This window comes from Phallusia mammillata, chromosome 2 (genome assembly GCF_965637545.1).
Source record: "Phallusia mammillata chromosome 2, kaPhaMamm4.hap1.1, whole genome shotgun sequence".
Classification (NCBI taxonomy): domain Eukaryota; kingdom Metazoa; phylum Chordata; class Ascidiacea; order Phlebobranchia; family Ascidiidae; genus Phallusia; species Phallusia mammillata.
This window is the reverse complement of record NC_137253.1, coordinates 14001829-14022329: the sequence shown is the minus strand read 5'-3', so window position 1 is coordinate 14022329 and position 20501 is coordinate 14001829. Positions and strand designations below refer to the sequence as shown.

Below are 20501 nucleotides of genomic sequence, written 5' to 3'. Positions count from 1 at the left end.
TGTTTCATCATTTTCATTAGTACAGGCTTTAACGTGTTTGAGACCACTAACGGCTTGAGGTATATGTAAACGGTTTTTACACGCCAACTCTAAACAACATTCAGTAAACGCTTGTAAAATATCGTTTAAATCTGATCATAACGTCGAAAATGCGAGACGTGCATCATCAGCGAACGCAGGGCATGACCGCTTTAAAAATGATTTTTGCGATGTCGAATTATGTAGCCTATAAAAGCTCCAGATTTTAAACGGTTTAAGATAAACACAAACGGTTTTGACAGGTCAACTCTAAAATACATCCAGTACAGGCATACAAAATATCGTTTAAATCTGATCATAACCTCGTAAATGAGAGGCGTGCATCATAAGCGAGTGCAGGGCGTGACCGCTTTAATAATGATTTTTGCGCTGTCGAATTATGTAGCCTATAAAAGCTCCAGATTTTAAACGGTTAAAGATAAACACAAACGGTTTTCACAGGTCAACTCTAAAATACATCCAGTAAAGGCATACAAAATGTCGTTTGAATCTGATCATAACCTCGTAAATGAGAGGCGTGCATCATAAGCGAATGCAGGGCGTGACCGCTTTAATAATGATTTTTGCGATGTCGAATCATGTAGCCTATATAAAAGCTCCAGATTTTAAACGGTTAAAGATAAACACAAACGGTTTTCACAGGTCAACTCTAAAATACATCCAGTAAAGGCATACAAAATATCGTTTAAATCTGATCATAACCTCGTAAATGAGAGGCGTGCATCATAAGCGAATGCAGGCCGTGACCGCTTTAAATATGATTTTTGCGCAGTCAACCAATGGTATACAAGCTCCAGATGTTAAACGGTTTAAGATAAACACAAACGGTTTTCACAGGTCAACTCTTAAATACATCCAGTAAAGGCATACAAAATGTCGTTTGAATCTGATCATAACCTCGTAAATGAGAGGCGTGCATCATAAGCGAATGCAGGGCGTGACCGCTTTAAATATGATTTTTGCGCAGTCAACCAATGGTATACAAGCTCCAGATGTAATTAAACGGTTTAAGATAAACACAAACGGTTTTCACAGGTCAACTCTAAAATACATCCAGTAAAGGCATACAAAATGTCGTTTGAATCTGATCATAACCTCGTAAATGAGAGGCGTGCATCATAAGCGAATGCAGGGCGTGACCGCTTTAAATATGATTTTTGCGCAGTCAACCAATGGTATACAAGCTCCAGATGTAATTAAACGGTTTAAGATAAACACAAACGGTTTTCACAGGTCAACTCTAAAATACATCCAGTAAAAGCATACAAAATGTCGTTTGAATCTGATCATAACCTCGTAAATGAGAGGCGTGCATCATAAGCGAATGCAGGGCGTGACCGCTTTAAATATGATTTTTTGCGCAGTCAACCAATGGTATACAAGCTCCAGATGTTAAACGGTTTAAGATAAACACACACGGTTTTCACAGGTCAACTCTAAAATACATCCAGTAAAGGCATACAAAATGTCGTTTGAATCTGATCGTAACCTCGTAAATGAGAGGCGTGCATCATAAGCGAATGCAGGGCGTGACCGCTTTAATAATGATTTTTGCGCTGTCAACCAATGGTATACAAGCTCCAGATGTAATTAAACGGTTTAAGATAAACACAAACGGTTTTCACAGGTCAACTCTAAAATACATCAAGTAAAGGCATACAAAATGTCGTTTGAATCTGATCATAACCTCGTAAATGAGAGGCGTGCATCATAAGCGAATGCAGGGCGTGACCGCTTTAAATATGATTTTTGCGCAGTCAACCAATGGTATACAAGCTCCAGATGTAATTAAACGGTTTAAGATAAACACAAACGGTTTTCACAGGTCAACTCTAAAATACATCCAGTAAAGGCATACAAAATGTCGTTTGAATCTGATCATAACCTCGTAAATGAGAGGCGTGCATCATAAGCGAACGCAGGGCATGACCGCTTTAAATATGATTTTTGCGCAGTCAACCAATGGTATACAAGCTCCAGATGTTAAACGGTTTAAGATAAACACAAACGGTTTTCACAGGTCAACTCTAAAATACATCCAGTAAAGGCATACAAAATGTCGTTTGAATCTGATCATAACCTCGTAAATGAGAGGCGTGCATCATAAGCGAACGCAGGGCATGACCGCTTTAAATATGATTTTTGCGCAGTCAACCAATGGTATACAAGCTCCAGATGTTAAACGGTTTAAGATAAACACAAACGGTTTTCACAGGTCAACTCTAAAATACATCCAGTAAAGGCATACAAAATATCGTTTGAATCTGATCATAACCTCGTAAATGAGAGGCGTGCATCATAAGCGAACGCAGGGCATGACCGCTGTAAAATGATTTTTGCGCGGTCTACCCATATAGCATGTAAAGGCTCCAGATTTTAAACGGTTTAAAGTTATTATCACATTTAAACGATGTTTTGTATGCGTTTACTAGCTGTATTTTGGAGTTGACCTGTGAAAACCGTTTGTGTTTATCTTAAACCGTTTAAAATCTGGAGCTTGTATAGGCTACATTGGTCCACTGCCCAAAAATCATTTTTGAAGCGGTCATGCCCTGCGTTCGCTTAAGATGCACGCCTCTCATTTACGAGGTTATGATCAGATTAAAACGATATTTTGTATGCCTTTACTGGATGTATTTTAGAGTTGACCTGTGAAAACCGTTTGTGTTTATCTTAAACCGTTTAACATCTGGAGCTTGTATACCATTGGTTGACTGCGCAAAAATTATATTTAAAGCGGTCATGCCCTGCATTCGCTTATGATGCACGCCTCTCATTTACGAGGTTATGATCAGATTTAAACGATATTTTGTATGCCTTTACTGGATGTATTTTAGAGTTGACCTGTGAAAACCGTTTGTGTTTATCTTTAACCGTTTAAAATCTGGAGCTTTTATAGGCTACATAATTCGACAGCGCAAAAATCATTATTAAAGCGGTCATGCCCTGCATTCGCTTATGATGCACGCCTCTCATTTACGAGGTTATGATCAGATTTAAACGATATTTTGTATGCCTTTACTGGATGTATTTTAGAGTTGACCTGTGAAAACCGTTTGTGTTTATCTTAAACCGTTTAAAATCTGGAGCTTTTATAGGCTACATAATTCGACAGCGCAAAAATCATTTTTAAAGCGGTCATGCCCTGCGTTCGCTTATGATGCACGTCTCGCATTTTCGACGTTATGATCAGATTTTAACGATATTTTGCAAGCGTTTACTGAATGTTGTTTAGAGTTGGCGTGTAAAAACCGTTTCCATATACCTCAAGTCGTTAGTGGTCTCAAACACGTTAAAGCCTGTACTAATGAAAATGATGAAACACCAAATGCACAGTGAGGACAACACTTTATTGATGGAAAAAGCACCTTATGAACCCAATTTCCACACTTCAACATGTTCAAGTTGAGTCACATAGTTATATGAAAGCAGAAATAAATGGGAAGAGAATAAATAATTACATTCACAGCAATTGGTTGATTGGTCAGTTAAAAACCTGCATTTACAAGTACATAGTGCATACTAAACAAGGATCTTTAAGTAAACAGACTAAAATAAAACAAAAAGGTGAAAAAATGTTGTACAGCTGAACATGTAATGATTTGCTGAATTATCAAGAAAACTAAACCGGATATCATGTGAAAAATGAGGTTGAACCACCCAATTGTTACAACATGCTATCATGCAGACTACTGGTCAAAACTAGAGGTTCTCAATTTATGTCTGATGAATCACTTTTACTGTCCGATTCTACATCAGAGTGCAAAACATTCTCAGAATTTACATGAGACCATAATCACCATGGAGGTAAAATAATATCAACGCCTACAAATGTTTGAATACAAATTCTTAATTTGGGTATAAGAACTAATAAATAAACTTGCAGGCAGGTAGAACAGTGGAAAAGAAATAACACATATTCCGATTTGATTCATGTAAAACTAAAGTATGTGGTGCATATCTCGACATACAATTTTCTCCCGTGAGGCAAGTAACAGGTCGTATACATCAATGATTTTGCTGACACTTTAAGAGAGAGCTGTTTTTGTCGACAAAATTCTTCCGCAATGAAAGAGTTTCTTCAATTTTTTGATATGGAATGCTTCTGTTGATTTTTTCAAGCTTTAAGCATTTTTTCCGGATGGTGAACTGCAATAAAAAAATAAAGATAAAGTGTATGCTCATTTGACTTGACAATTATGGGTTAAACAAAAGAGGCTTGAGTTTAGTAACCAATAAGCAGTCTAAGTGTTATAAAACAGAGTTAATATTCAATATTGGGGGTTTTAACTGTGCTAAAATTCAAAATAACATCAGCCAGAAATACAGAAAGAGTTGAGTTTAGAAAGGCAGTAACAAGGCAGCCACTTACTGTGAATCATTTCAATTCAAATCCAATCTACAAGCCCTCATATGACAGTGTGCTGGTCCTCACTTTGCTTCATATAAAGGTAAGAACTTGAAATTCTTCTCACTTAAAGGTCTCTTTGCATTGCTTCATTGCCAGAACCTTGATGCCAATCAGGTACTTCAATTTTGATTCTTGGCCCATTTTAGTGTTTTACATATTCATTTCACAGCTTAGAATGCATTTGTTTTTGTCTTGCTGTTTTACAATTAACTGCCATTTTCGTATAAAACCCAATTTACCTGCTATTATTATCACAGCAAAAATAATATTTGCCAATAAAAAACAAATTTAATGCTCCACTGCCATTACCGATAAAACCGTCCGCAATCGGGCTGTGTTATAACACAGGTTCTAAAGATTCTAATCCCGCCCGATAAGAAACGCATTATTCTGCGTAACACAGCCGATTTTAATCGGGGACTTCCAGACGGATCGGGTGATAGAAAACACAAGTTGTCGCACGAACTGGATTGCAGTGTTTCGGATCATGGGGATGAAAATGGGGCGAAATTAGCGCGAATTTTGCATTGCGCCTTATGGAGCCGATTTATAAAACGATTAATTTGGATACTTTTGCGGTGTTTGATTTTGTAAATTCTGAATAAAAATATAACTACGCTCAACTTATAATGTTTAAATGGAACTGATGAACATGAGATAGAGTTTAAATCAGGTTTTAGCGGGTAAATTTTCCAGTAGATATACATGTAGCCTACTTAAGTCCCAAAAGATACAAATGTTGTGAAGTATATTCATCTAAAATTAAGTTAAATAATTTGACTATGTTCCTCCAACGTCAAAAAAGTGATGACGTAATAGTGACGTCATTCTTTACATACTATATTTTGAAATTAAAGCCTTTGACAATACCTCATAAGATATTGTACAATCTTTTACTCTGCTTTTCATTTTTTTATCATTTCTTTGACACTTTTCAGTCATAAATAAAATTTTTGCATCAATCAAGGAATATGTAATCATGTTTATTATAAGAATTACCATGTGAAACACAACAGCAAATCCCTTTTTGAAAAAAGAAAGTATGAACAAATACAACTAAAATTGTTACATGCAACAACCAACAGAAAACAAAATTGGAAGAGATTCTTCAACTAATCCACCTGGACAGCATAAAAGCAAAGATTTGTTTTGTGAAAAATTAAATTTCTATAATGGCATTTTTATTTATTATTTTAATCTCAGCTGATACTTTCCAGTTCTCATAATACATGTTATTTGAGGAAATCATGAATAAATTTTTCCAAGTGATTCTATTAAGGACCTAAATTAACATGTAAGGATTATCTGCAATTTTCAAACATTGTTTTTTATAAAAAAAAAAAAAAAAGCAACACAGCAGTTGCATGAAGTCCAAAGCATCTAGTGTCAGTGTACTAAATGTCAGAAAAATTACATTAACCATTTAAAACAAAAAAATGTATTTTGCCTTTTTTGTCGTGTTATGCATCAATATTTTATGTCAATAATTGTGTATGTTTTAATCAAATTTATGACATCAGAAAATACAAAATAAAACACTGGCATTTATGTTTCCTTTTTCTTTGTCCTCATGCCTGTTAGTATTGTAATCCAAGTGCCATTTACCCACCCAGATTTGGTATGGTGGAAGGCTGAAGATGTTTCTTTTTGGTAAGGATACTTTAAAATCAATGTCTTGTTCATTTTAAAGCCCAACCATCCAACAGTTTTCTCATTATTTCGGTGAACTTAACTGGCCACTTTTTTTTACTTTTTCACTATTTTAAGCTGCAAGTTCACATGCACACTAAGTAATCTTATCATAGAACTGTTAAACTCATTGTTACTTTTCATAGGTTTGCACTTTCCTTTTTCCAGTATCTAAAAATACAATGAGTTTAAAAAATATAATTTTGACAATTCAAACTGCTTTGGTAACACATTTTAATTTTTTAAATATCTGTGCAGACTACATTTTTATTGCTTAAAACTGTCGGGATTATTCATATTTACTACATTTTATCATTGACATTAGTTTTTTAAAACTATATTTTCACAAATTTGCTCTCAAACGAACTTTTTCGCCCAACTAGTGCTAATAAAAGAGCTTTCCTGCAAAGATTGCGCGTTGCCTAGCAACCAATGACGTCACTTTTACGTCACATTTAAATTTTCTTGTCAGCAAGGCAATTTAGAAATAAAAAGTATTTGGGCGTTAAAGCAGGTTATTGAAAAAAACACCAAAAACCTTATCCTTTGCGTTGTTAAAAGCGTGCAAAGTCGCCCCATTTCACGCTCCATGAATTCTCGTGCGACAACTTGTGTTTGATAGAGAGACTTTGGGTTCAACTCCCTCCCTACACAGAAACAGAACATCCAAAACAAATGACTGGTTTTGTTGTAATTCTCTACAATCTACATGCTGTGCTAAAAACGTCCTGCAAGTTGTATGGATCTCCTTTACAATAATAACGCATAAAAGAATAAAGGTAGAAACTCTTAAAAAAAAGGCAAAATCGACAGTTAGACAAATGTTTGTTTGTTTGTTTTTGTAAATTTCTCTGGTACTGGTGAGTTGTATTTTCTTGTGCACAATCGTCTTCGGCGTCTAAACCCGTATACTTTGTTTTGTCCCTTTTTCTAAACATTTTTACCTACGATTACCAGGTTTATCGTTTGCATCCAATTTGGCCAAACGAAAAAAAACATTTAAAGGGCTTTCACAGCGGTCTCCAACAAAAGTTTACCACCACGCGTTTTTTTAACAAATTTGTCGTTCAACTGGTGTAATGCTAAACAAAATACTAATTGTTGTTTTTAATAACTTGTATTTCGCTAACGTTTCGCCCAGAACGGTAGGGCTTCATCAGAGCAATAAACGAAATAATGCGAGCACCACAAGCGAAAATGCACAAGCGCAGCGGGATATAGCGTAAAGTAATTATAAGAGAACAAAGGCTTTCCGTGATGGGTTGAGTGTGCTATATTGTGACAGTGCGTAACTAATGTCCGATATTTGAAGAGGAAGTCGGACGCAAAATGTCGCGGAAAACTGCGCTGAGGTTTTTGCCGTCGTTACGGTTTAAAACATTTGGATTAGAATTTATGTGGCAACTTTCAAAGACCAATCTTTTCGACCAATTAGGTTCCTGTTTTAAAACTTCCAATTGATGCAGTGATCACATACAAAAACGTGTTCGCATAAGGCGGACTTGTTAACATCCATGTTTTTGACTGCCACTTTGTGTTCCTTGAGACGTGAATTTAGATTCCGCTTAGTTTGACCAATGTATACCCGGCATATCACAATCACGGCAAGGGACCTGGTGAACAACTCCTGTACGATGTTGTGGTATAGTGGCATCTTTTGGTTTTGTTAACAACTGTCCAATCGGTTTAAAGGGTTTCATTGCCACTTTTACCCCAGCATCGTTCAATATTCGTTTTAGGCGCTCCGATACACCCTGGACCTAAGGTAAGCAAGTGAATGATTTAAACTGTCTGTTTTGTGAGGTGGTTGTGATATGGGTCATGTGGTGTAAGTTGCGCGGGAAACCGTTATTCTTTAACACGCGTGCAATATTTTTGCATTCGTGTTTGTGAATAGCCATATCCTTGATGTGAGTTGTGGCTCTGGCGTAAAGCGTTTTGGCGACTGTAAGTTTTTGGTGCCGTGGATGGTAAGACGTGTAGTGTAGGTAGCGATCAGTGTTGGTGGGCTTCTTGTAAATGTTTGTGGTGAGCTTTTGGTCTGGCTGCCTAGTGACAGCCACATCCAAAAACGCAATGGTATCGTGTTGTTCGGTTTCCACGGTGAAAGCTATTGTAGGTGATATGGTGTTCAGGTGTGTGTGAAATGTGTGGACCACGTTACTGTCGGTAATTTTACTGTCGTACGTGTCATCAACGTATCGAAGCCATAGCCGCGGCGACGTGTGGAAGGTTGTAAGTGCCTTCTGCTCTATGTGTTCCATAGTGAGGTCTATGTGTTCCATAGGCCGACTATCGAAGCTTGTTAGCTTAATACATATGTCCTAGAACAAGTGTACTTACTTTGCATTTGTCGTAAAATTGCATATTTGAAAATATTAAAATCTATGCCGACTGGGACGGTTCGTTTCGCTTTTATTAGAAACGCACAAAAAGAAGGTGACGAATATTGAAAAGGCAATCTCGAAGTGGTTTCAAACGAAACAAATTTGACATAAAATAACGGGATTTGAATAAATTATGACGTCACAGAAGTATGTGACATCATAAACTGGTTTCGGTATCATCCTTGTCGATATGATTACGTAATGTCGCCCCATTTCACGCTCCATGAATTCTCGTGCGACAACTTGTGTTTGATAGAGAGACTTTGGGTTCAACTCCCTCCCTACACAGAAACAGAACATCCAAAACAAATGACTGGTTTTGTTGTAATTCTCTACAATCTACATGCTGTGCTAAAAACGTCCTGCAAGTTGTATGGATCTCCTTTACAATAATAACGCATAAAAGAATAAAGGTAGAAACTCTTAAAAAAAAGGCAAAATCGACAGTTAGACAAATGTTTGTTTGTTTGTTTTTGTAAATTTCTCTGGTACTGGTGAGTTGTATTTTCTTGTGCACAATCGTCTTCGGCGTCTAAACCCGTATACTTTGTTTTGTCCCTTTTTCTAAACATTTTTACCTACGATTACCAGGTTTATCGTTTGCATCCAATTTGGCCAAACGAAAAAAAACATTTAAAGGGCTTTCACAGCGGTCTCCAACAAAAGTTTACCACCACGCGTTTTTTTAACAAATTTGTCGTTCAACTGGTGTAATGCTAAACAAAATACTAATTGTTGTTTTTAATAACTTGTATTTCGCTAACGTTTCGCCCAGAACGGTAGGGCTTCATCAGAGCAATAAACGAAATAATGCGAGCACCACAAGCGAAAATGCACAAGCGCAGCGGGATATAGCGTAAAGTAATTATAAGAGAACAAAGGCTTTCCGTGATGGGTTGAGTGTGCTATATTGTGACAGTGCGTAACTAATGTCCGATATTTGAAGAGGAAGTCGGACGCAAAATGTCGCGGAAAACTGCGCTGAGGTTTTTGCCGTCGTTACGGTTTAAAACATTTGGATTAGAATTTATGTGGCAACTTTCAAAGACCAATCTTTTCGACCAATTAGGTTCCTGTTTTAAAACTTCCAATTGATGCAGTGATCACATACAAAAACGTGTTCGCATAAGGCGGACTTGTTAACATCCATGTTTTTGACTGCCACTTTGTGTTCCTTGAGACGTGAATTTAGATTCCGCTTAGTTTGACCAATGTATACCCGGCATATCACAATCACGGCAAGGGACCTGGTGAACAACTCCTGTACGATGTTGTGGTATAGTGGCATCTTTTGGTTTTGTTAACAACTGTCCAATCGGTTTAAAGGGTTTCATTGCCACTTTTACCCCAGCATCGTTCAATATTCGTTTTAGGCGCTCCGATACACCCTGGACCTAAGGTAAGCAAGTGAATGATTTAAACTGTCTGTTTTGTGAGGTGGTTGTGATATGGGTCATGTGGTGTAAGTTGCGCGGGAAACCGTTATTCTTTAACACGCGTGCAATATTTTTGCATTCGTGTTTGTGAATAGCCATATCCTTGATGTGAGTTGTGGCTCTGGCGTAAAGCGTTTTGGCGACTGTAAGTTTTTGGTGCCGTGGATGGTAAGACGTGTAGTGTAGGTAGCGATCAGTGTTGGTGGGCTTCTTGTAAATGTTTGTGGTGAGCTTTTGGTCTGGCTGCCTAGTGACAGCCACATCCAAAAACGCAATGGTATCGTGTTGTTCGGTTTCCACGGTGAAAGCTATTGTAGGTGATATGGTGTTCAGGTGTGTGTGAAATGTGTGGACCACGTTACTGTCGGTAATTTTACTGTCGTACGTGTCATCAACGTATCGAAGCCATAGCCGCGGCGACGTGTGGAAGGTTGTAAGTGCCTTCTGCTCTATGTGTTCCATAGTGAGGTCTATGTGTTCCATAGGCCGACTATCGAAGCTTGTTAGCTTAATACATATGTCCTAGAACAAGTGTACTTACTTTGCATTTGTCGTAAAATTGCATATTTGAAAATATTAAAATCTATGCCGACTGGGACGGTTCGTTTCGCTTTTATTAGAAACGCACAAAAAGAAGGTGACGAATATTGAAAAGGCAATCTCGAAGTGGTTTCAAACGAAACAAATTTGACATAAAATAACGGGATTTGAATAAATTATGACGTCACAGAAGTATGTGACATCATAAACTGGTTTCGGTATCATCCTTGTCGATATGATTACGTAATGTCGCCCCATTTCACGCTCCATGAATTCTCGTGCGACAACTTGTGTTTGATAGAGAGACTTTGGGTTCAACTCCCTCCCTACACAGAAACAGAACATCCAAAACAAATGACTGGTTTTGTTGTAATTCTCTACAATCTACATGCTGTGCTAAAAACGTCCTGCAAGTTGTATGGATCTCCTTTACAATAATAACGCATAAAAGAATAAAGGTAGAAACTCTTAAAAAAAAGGCAAAATCGACAGTTAGACAAATGTTTGTTTGTTTGTTTTTGTAAATTTCTCTGGTACTGGTGAGTTGTATTTTCTTGTGCACAATCGTCTTCGGCGTCTAAACCCGTATACTTTGTTTTGTCCCTTTTTCTAAACATTTTTACCTACGATTACCAGGTTTATCGTTTGCATCCAATTTGGCCAAACGAAAAAAAACATTTAAAGGGCTTTCACAGCGGTCTCCAACAAAAGTTTACCACCACGCGTTTCTTTAACAAATTTGTCGTTCAACTGGTGTAATGCTAAACAAAATACTAATTGTTGTTTTTAATAACTTGTATTTCGCTAACGTTTCGCCCAGAACGGTAGGGCTTCATCAGAGCAATAAACGAAATAATGCGAGCACCACAAGCGAAAATGCACAAGCGCAGCGGGATATAGCGTAAAGTAATTATAAGAGAACAAAGGCTTTCCGTGATGGGTTGAGTGTGCTATATTGTGACAGTGCGTAACTAATGTCCGATATTTGAAGAGGAAGTCGGACGCAAAATGTCGCGGAAAACTGCGCTGAGGTTTTTGCCGTCGTTACGGTTTAAAACATTTGGATTAGAATTTATGTGGCAACTTTCAAAGACCAAACTTTTCGACCAATTAGGTTCCTGTTTAAAAACTTCCAATTGATGCAGTGATCACATACAAAAACGTGTTCGCATAAGGCGGACTTGTTAACATCCATGTTTTTGACTGCCACTTTGTGTTCCTTGAGACGTGAATTTAGATTCCGCTTAGTTTGACCAATGTATACCCGGCATATCACAATCACGGCAAGGGACCTGGTGAACAACTCCTGTACGATGTTGTGGTATAGTGGCATCTTTTGGTTTTGTTAACAACTGTCCAATCGGTTTAAAGGGTTTCATTGCCACTTTTACCCCAGCATCGTTCAATATTCGTTTTAGGCGCTCCGATACACCCTGGACCTAAGGTAAGCAAGTGAATGATTTAAACTGTCTGTTTTGTGAGGTGGTTGTGATATGGGTCATGTGGTGTAAGTTGCGCGGGAAACCGTTATTCTTTAACACGCGTGCAATATTTTTGCATTCGTGTTTGTGAATAGCCATATCCTTGATGTGAGTTGTGGCTCTGGCGTAAAGCGTTTTGGCGACTGTAAGTTTTTGGTGCCGTGGATGGTAAGACGTGTAGTGTAGGTAGCGATCAGTGTTGGTGGGCTTCTTGTAAATGTTTGTGGTGAGCTTTTGGTCTGGCTGCCTAGTGACAGCCACATCCAAAAACGCAATGGTATCGTGTTGTTCGGTTTCCACGGTGAAAGCTATTGTAGGTGATATGGTGTTCAGGTGTGTGTGAAATGTGTGGACCACGTTACTGTCGGTAATTTTACTGTCGTACGTGTCATCAACGTATCGAAGCCATAGCCGCGGCGACGTGTGGAAGGTTGTAAGTGCCTTCTGCTCTATGTGTTCCATAGTGAGGTCTATGTGTTCCATAGGCCGACTATCGAAGCTTGTTAGCTTAATACATATGTTCTAGAACAAGTGTACTTACTTTGCATTTGTCGTAAAATTGCATATTTGAAAATATTAAAATCTATGCCGACTGGGACGGTTCGTTTCGCTTTTATTAGAAACGCACAAAAAGAAGGTGACGAATATTGAAAAGGCAATCTCGAAGTGGTTTCAAACGAAACAAATTTGACATAAAATAACGGGATTTGAATAAATTATGACGTCACAGAAGTATGTGACATCATAAACTGGTTTCGGTATCATCCTTGTCGATATGATTACGTAATAATGCAAACCTTTTTATTCAAACCTAATAGTGTACGAATAATTACGAGATGCATATGCGAAAATGTTTGCAATTCTTTTTATCTTGATGGACGAATGTGCCGAATTCGTCGCAGCGGGCAAGTACCTCCCAAAATGCGATAAAAAATGGGGTGCAAATATTGTGTCTTCTCTCCAAATGCTTTATAATAGCCGACGCGTACCAAATATTTTTTTCCTATATACACTGAGTTATATGGTCGTCGTTAAGGGGCTAAGGTTGGTTGTTGCGGTCAAATCGTTTACACCGCTGCACGTATTCATCCAAAGTTATGCGATATGGAGACACGGTCTTTATAAATTCCTCAACTGTAAAATCTTTTTCCTTCTGTGGAAGTTGGTTTTCTTCACTTCTGTAGAACTTAACGCTGACGTGTTGCGTCGGGGATGTTTCAAGGTCTTTGTCATAGACTTCAATAATCACTTTAGAATTGGTTGGCGGCAGGTCATTTTCGGATAATCCGACTGACTGCAGAGTACGTAACACGGTTTGATCGTGGCCGCCTATCAAAAACAATTTGTGAGAGATTTTTTCTTCTAGTACACCTTGTATGTTTGTGACGATGAAATCCAGTAGCGCTCCAAATCCAGATTGCAATGCTTCACGTCTGTTAGAAAAATAACTCTATTTACAATCTGTACCTGCCCTGGAATATTCCTTAAAAAATCTAAAGCAAATAACTAATTTATGTCCATAAAAGTATCTTTTCGGACAACAAAAATAAGATATTACAAATGTTTACCCGCTATGTTTGCATTTGTAAATAAACAAAACAGACGATTAAATTTTAAAGGAGTTTGAAAACAAAAACCGTACAGTCCTTAGTCCTAAAGGTATAATAACCATAAAGTAACGCATAGACAAGCGTTTTCACTCACTCTCGCCCGTTTGTCCCAACAGCATATGATTGCATAAATCGTTTAGCAATCCCATAAGCTTTGTTCCACAAAGGCGATTCCATGACTTTGCTTTTCAGGCCAAGTTCTTCCAGAGACAAAACGTTGTCTGCCAAACAGAATACATCCACTTCAGTATCTGTTTGAAGAAATTCTCCAATTTCTTCACCCTTAAAAGTAATCAAATTTAAGGCATCATATTCAAATTATACAGTGTGGCTTTTTGCTTACAAGTTTCTTCGCTTCTTTGCTTTCAACAAGTTCCTGGTTACGGAAAGACAAAGAGTAGGCTGTTTTCGGCTGAATAATTTCCTCTTCAAACGTAGTTACATGAATGGGAATCTTTTGTTTATGGTGACCAGGATACAAACCTTCGCAAAACGTGTTTTGATATTAGCTGTTTGAACGTATACTCATTTTTATGCATGATACGAGGTTAGCATTAAAAAACATTTCTATAACGACCTGCTAAAACGCTTCTGGCAGACAGCACAGTCCTCCTCATGTTGCTGGATCGCACAAAAATCTCCTCTTCCACATATTCCTGCGATATCAACTTATCATCTTCCACGTAGCGTTTACGAAGCCATTTTCCAATTCTAAACTGTGCGTCGGCGCCTTTACCGGTCAACTGTCCAGAAAGGCAAGTACCACCATACAAAAATCCGTTTTCTTTGTGCATTTTATCAAATACACTAGTCGGAGCTGGTCCCCCTTCTAAGCTGCGCAGTTCTATAGGTACTATGGCGTGACACGGATGAGTAAGCAGGTCGTCTTGCAACGCTTCGTTAAGCACGTTGAACTCTTTGACAAAGCAGGGCGTTCGTTGACCGTGTCTGGTCACCACAAATACTGTGCGCAATTTTCGGCCAGATTGCAAGGCCGCCATTTTTGACACTACAATGTTCCTGTTACCAGCCTCTGTTTAAGACCTGACAAAGGACACGCGTTTAAAGTAACATTACGTCATCCTTGTGTCATTGCTTCAGGCGTTTTTACTGGATGAAGTCGCCCTTTAGCTACACTTTATTACTTGAACTGACCAGGTGCCACTTTAAAGAGTTATGTGATACTTGGCGCAGTCAAAAGTAGCGCCTTCTCAAATACCGATCAAGTTATTTTCCTGCGCAAAACTACCTGCAAATCGACTCTGCTGGTACAGTACATCAAAATCATAGACCAAGGTTATTTTACTCAGTGGACCTTCACTTAAGGGCGTTTCTGTTTCTGACCTAAATAAACCTAATGATGTTTACTCAGCCTTTTGACCGTACTAACGAGGTCGCTTATGTCTCATAAAGCTGACTGGCAAAAAGTGCTTGCTGCTGCTGTCGATTTTTCGTTTTAGTCTGCTAAGTCCGGCTTGCACTGTAAATATGCTGTTGTCAGTGCGCACAGGATATGGCACGTTAGTTGCGAGAATCGCATGCGTCATCATCCGCGATACGAGTGACGTCTGCTCGACAAAGGGGCTGTTTAAAACGATTCCTGCCCTACAGTTTAGTTGCAGCCGCAGTAAAAGCGTGGAGTGGACTAGCTGCAGTTGAGACTTTTTCCCTTGGGGCTAACTCGAGACACGCGCCTACCAGATTCAGCTAATCTGATTCATCGGCTATGTGACATTTCCAAACGCGACACAACTAAATATGCAAACAGTGTAATGACATGTCGCAAAAACGTGATAGCATGAAAATAGGTTTTGCATTTTAATCAAACACAACAGTACGCAGTGTAAAGCCAATAGAGCATGCGTTTGAGTCGTATTTCTTTGGAAATAGATGATTCGTAAACAACTTAAAACAAAATTTTAAGCAACGGTTTCTTACTACTTTCGACAGTCGAATAAACAAATCTGGCAGGTTTGCTTGTGTTGCATTTTAAGGAAACAAGTAAGTGGCGTGACAATTTTCAATCGAAATATTGTAACTACTTGACACACGACGGTCTTAATACCACAAACGACTTGCTTCGGCTCGTTTCAGCACCGACTTGAAACCGCTTTTTTGTCGTGCTTCTCCGCCGTTTTAAGTCACTACAAATAGCTTTAACTTCTGTAAAGTCGGTCAAATAGGACATGGCATCGTCCCAGGTTTGCTTCGTGCGTGTTTCCGTTCGGCAAATGCTTGTCATCTCCAAATGTCGCGATGTGTCGTTGGCGACTCTTAAAGACACCTCAAATGCCGTTATCAAGTGCTCCCAAGCTTTGTCGACTTTTTTCAACTCCATGCCGCACCAGCTGAGGCCCATCAGACATTGTGTGTAACTATATAAGATAATACTAAAGTTAATCTTGACACACTTTCGGAAGTTGTTAAGTAAAAAAAAAACATTGAAGAGTCGGGTTTAGGTTAAGCGGGATAAGTCATACATAAACATGGTGAAGTTAGGCATTTTTGCTCGAAGACCTCGAAAATTTTCACACATGCAAAACTTTTAATCCCGTAACAAATTAAATATGCACCTCTTGCTGATGTGGGAATAAATTGGTTCATTGCTTTGAATATCTTTCAACGCTGCTTTGAACCAAATTTTGGAGTCTGACGCACGACCAGCTCTCTTGTACATTGTCGCCACGATTAGTTGCGTTTCGATGAACTTCATCAGTGGAATTTTCTGTGATAGAACGCGGACCGACTCCTGCAAAACGCGTTGGTTTGAATCCACAAAGGTACAACCGAAAGTCATTTTATACACTTAAGAAAGTAACAGAAATAGTATGGCTGCATATAGCCTACAATGCAAACAAATGTTTACTTTGTGTGGCATAAGTTAAAGACACCAAAAAATTTATAGGTTGTTTGCAGGCCTTTACGGTGGGAAGGGGACATATTTTGATTGTTACTCGATATGTTTTGTTGTTTTGTTTCCTGCAGTTTGTTCACCCTCTTTTGTTCAATAAAATGTTTGATGTTTTTGGATGAAACTTTTACAGATGGTTGATGTAAAAAAATAAAGGAGGCTTAAAAGTCCCTGATCTAGAAACAAAAATATAAGCCCTTAGACATAGAACTACGATATCCAACTAATCCTAAAACAAATCTGAAATTTGCCAATGTTGTGCCAATAACCTGGGAACTAAACTTAAACAAATTAAAAACCTCTTCAATTCGGCGAGTTCAAACTATTAAAGACAAACAAAAATGACATCTCCTATCAAATCGCAACGAAAATTTTCGTCGCTCTCAAACCGCCATCAACTTGAAGTGCTAGCACAAAAAGGAGCTCGTTGATTTGTACCTTTCGCTTGTGGACCAATGACAACATTATTTAAGTAGCCCTGGTATTTAGTGTTGATTATGTTTAACTGACCTGCGTTTCCTCCTTGCTTGGAAGTTTAGCACACGGAATCAAATCGTGCTCAATGGTGTCCCGTAATGCTTTAAATAGAGGTTCGGGGTTGACATCTTCTGACAGGTATTTGAAAGTTGTAAAAATGCGTGTAAGCAAGACTGAAACCAGGTCTACTGCCGCTTTTTCATTACCCTGATGCCTCCAATTAATGAAAGCCGGCGACTGACTGACTTTACGAAGAAGTTGAAGTTGACTTGATATAACTGTTTGCAGCTCGCTAAACAACGGGTTTGTAATTTCCAAAAGCAACAGCAAATTTGTATTGTTTGTATGGTTTAAAGACAAAGAAGCGATTTGACCGACCAAAGCTTGGCCGTGGTAGTAAAATTTGTAAGTTACCCCAAGCGCCTTACTCATCTCTGCTACGTCAAACAATAGTGCTATGTATTGGTCAACTGCGAATTCCTGTTTGATTGGAAGCGATCGTAGAAAGTCAATGGATTGTTTACAAGCACGGTAAGCCGCCCCTGTCTGATTTTGTTGAGCAAAAATTCGTGCGATCGGCGACATTGCCTTGGCATGTAAGAAACCCCTTTCAAAGTGCGAAATAGATGTAATGTCAGCAACGGCTGTTAACGCCAAGTTGCAAGCAAGCATTGCTTCTGGAAGCTTTTCGTCTTTTCTGAGGGACTCGGCTGCTGAGAGTCTGAGAAAAAACACCGATTTACCTCCGCTTGGTGACGTTGGCTCCAATGCTTCTAATGCATCTGATACATCACCTATATTTGTGTAATAGTTGATCAATGCTGTTCGCAGATAAATGTGATCTTCCATTTCGCTAACACACAAAATAGCGAATTGTCTTCTTTCAGTATCAATGGTTTCCAGAGTGGTTCGTATCATCATAGTCGTTTGTCTGTTAAAGGCCAGTTGGGGAGACATCTTCAAGATTTTTTCAACAGATTTACACAGAAAACTTGCAAACTCCTTTATATCGGGGGTTTCCGTTGTGCAAACTAAAGCCGTCGCCCTTTCTACTAATCTTGCAAAATACTCACCAAGTTGTCGCCAAAAAAGAAACGCTGCTTGTTTGAGTAGAGTTATAACTTTGATTAATTCCGTGCTGGTGAATGTCGTAATCCCAATTAGTTGGTTGAAAAACGTTGTTATGATATCCAAGTTGCCGTCAGACTTCTTTAGCAAAGTCAACAGTCCAGAGACAGCAGTTAGTAATTCTTCGAGTAGTACGCTATCTTTTACAACTTTGTAGCAGTTTAATAAATCCAAAAGAATTTGAATTGCGTTCTCGTTAATAGGGGAACACTTTCTTAAGCATTCTGTAAGGTAATGTTTGAAATTCTGAACAGCTTTCAAATAATACCCCCCCTTGAAATAACAGCGATTCAGTTTCGATTCCGTTGTAAAGTTAGTTTGTTGATACAACCGTCTAAAGTTGGATCTTGCCAGAGCGTAGCTGTCAATTGCTTTATCGTACATGTTGTCCCGTTCGTAAAGTTCTCCTAGTATATCGTATACCCGTGCTTGAATGCGAGAAAGCAAGCTATACTTCCTTGTACTCTCGGCCAAATTATTAATCAACCTGACGATAGAACCACAATCGACAATTGCTTTGTCGTGACTCTTTAATCCAAATAAGGCAAGTTTGATTTTTGGCAAATGGTTTATCAGAGAATCGTGGGGCTTGAAACCTCGTTTAAATGAGATGTCATCGATAGCCTCGAGAGGTAATTGTTTGGTTCTTGCAATTACTTCGAGCCATGTATTTACGGCCTTGTCGTATTGGCCAAGGTCCCCTTGGCACACGGCTATTGCTTCTTTTACATACAAATTAAGCAAAATATGCCTGTCATCCTTGTAGTACTTTTCCATTTCAAATGCCGCTGTTTCGTACTGCTGAAGAGCTAAAAACGGTGACTTGCTTTCCTGTAAGAAACGGTCGCCCGTTATGACCATTACCTCGATCAACTCAGGTACTAAATCAGAATTTTCTCGACAGAGTTCCTGAAGCGTTTCAACAAAAGACTGTGCGCTGTAGGTTCCTTCATCGCTGGACAGAGAAGAGTTTGATTAAATGAAAAATTCGTGAGCACGTTTCATCAGGCTGTTGACAGTGTCTGCTCCTCGTAATTTTCTTTCACTAAGTGCTCGAAATAGCAGGATTCGTCCCATGGCAAAGCATTTGCTGTCTTCACAAAACCTTTCGGCTTCGTTAAAGTGGCGACACGCAGTCTCGTGCTGACTTTTACTATAAAAGCATCTTCCCAGCATCAAATGGGTATCGGACATATCGGTTGAATGACCTTGTTCCGTTTCAGCAAGATTTTGTAATTGCTCGTGAAAAAACGCAATGGCTTGATCGTACTCTTCAAATCGAAAAAGCACACTGCCGAGGGTAAGTTTTTTCCCCGATCTTGTTAATGGTTCGAATTTGTCACTGCCTTTTAACGTTGTAACAATGGATGATTGAAACTCTGTTCCGACGCAAAATAAATGCTACAGTGCCTTCAAAGAAACGGTTTCTAAAACATTTCTCTGTTTCTTCTTGGCAAAACAAGACTTACCACCAGCTAATGCGTCCCATTGAGCACCTTTGTCAAAGTACGTCTTGGCACGAGAGAAATTGGCAATAGCAACTGCTGTTCGGAGATCGGTACAATATTCATCATCAATCATGTTTATGGTGCGTAAGCCACGGAGAATATCGTAAGAGGAACTTCTTTTAATTCCAAATAACATGGCCAATCTGGGAAGCAGAATAGTGATTCCCCTGTACAAGTCTTTTTTAACATTGACTGATTGGCCATGTTTAAGGTTTTGAAAGTTGTATATTCTTATGTCCTCGTTTAAAGTTGCGATGGTTTTCTGTCTGTCCTCAGGTGATTTCGTTTTTTGTGAAAGTTTGTTCCACACAAGGTTTTGAAAAGTGGTTCCTACGCTTTTTCCGGACGGGTGTCCATTTTTGTCCCCACCGGCCACATAAACTGACTGCGAAATTATCTCCGTTAAATGGAACCCTTCTTTCAGTTCAATGTCTACGTCAACAAACCGCAACATATTGTCGACAGTTTGTATGAGCTCTGTGTGCCAAGGTTTGTTTTTCGTTGGCAGTCTTCCCAGCGGATTCTTGCAGGCATGCGGTATGAGACCATCAAATGAGAGACCGCGCTTAGTAACCAAATCAACAAACCAGTCGCCACCATCTGTTTGGAAATCGTTTAAGGACGGTATTGCCATTGCTGGGAGAATGGTCTCTCCCAATCCTATGACGATGAGGTGCGCCAGCATCGCATAATTTCGAAAGTAGTTCCTGGCGGTTTCGTCGACTTTCGCTTGGTTTTCCAACACGAGCATGCTCTCAAAGTCAGAAAAAGGTGTGACCTCAAGTCTGGCCAGGGATCCCAAACCCAACACAGCAAACGAACATGGCGGTTTACCAGCAAAGGTTGAGCAGTGATCAAAAATGTATTTCATAAGTTTTGTAAAA

The 20501-nt window shown here is 38.9% G+C and overlaps 4 protein-coding genes and 1 long non-coding RNA gene across 5 annotated transcripts; all 5 read right to left on the bottom strand.

The window, feature by feature from the left end:
* Positions 1–3370: 3370 nt before the first annotated feature.
* LOC145215028 (uncharacterized) lies at positions 3371–5066 on the bottom strand. Its single transcript, XR_013857183.1, has 2 exons — positions 4412–5066; positions 3371–4188 (listed from the first exon to the last, which is right to left on the bottom strand). It is a non-coding gene; the product is annotated as an uncharacterized LOC145215028 (long non-coding RNA).
* Positions 5067–7237: 2171 nt separating this feature from the next.
* On the bottom strand, positions 7238–8455 carry LOC145213639 (uncharacterized). The gene has a single exon (XM_080081997.1). The coding sequence runs from the start codon at positions 8422–8424 to the stop codon at positions 7900–7902; it is 525 nt and encodes a 174-aa protein (XP_079938123.1). The 5' UTR covers positions 8425–8455; the 3' UTR covers positions 7238–7899.
* An 803-nt stretch (positions 8456–9258) lies between these two features.
* Positions 9259–10476, bottom strand: LOC145213638 (uncharacterized). The gene has a single exon (XM_080081996.1). The coding sequence runs from the start codon at positions 10443–10445 to the stop codon at positions 9921–9923; it is 525 nt and encodes a 174-aa protein (XP_079938122.1). The 5' UTR covers positions 10446–10476; the 3' UTR covers positions 9259–9920.
* An 803-nt stretch (positions 10477–11279) lies between these two features.
* On the bottom strand, positions 11280–12530 carry LOC145213637 (uncharacterized). The gene has a single exon (XM_080081995.1). It carries the CDS (start codon positions 12464–12466, stop codon positions 11942–11944), a length of 525 nt encoding a protein of 174 aa, XP_079938121.1. The 5' UTR covers positions 12467–12530; the 3' UTR covers positions 11280–11941.
* A 49-nt stretch (positions 12531–12579) lies between these two features.
* On the bottom strand, positions 12580–14766 carry LOC145213636 (lysophosphatidic acid phosphatase type 6-like). The gene is made up of 4 exons (XM_080081994.1): positions 14171–14766; positions 13937–14076; positions 13688–13875; positions 12580–13416 (listed from the first exon to the last, which is right to left on the bottom strand). Exons 1-4 carry the CDS (start codon positions 14592–14594, stop codon positions 13023–13025), a joined length of 1146 nt encoding a protein of 381 aa, XP_079938120.1. The 5' UTR covers positions 14595–14766; the 3' UTR covers positions 12580–13022.
* Positions 14767–20501: the final 5735 nt, after the last annotated feature.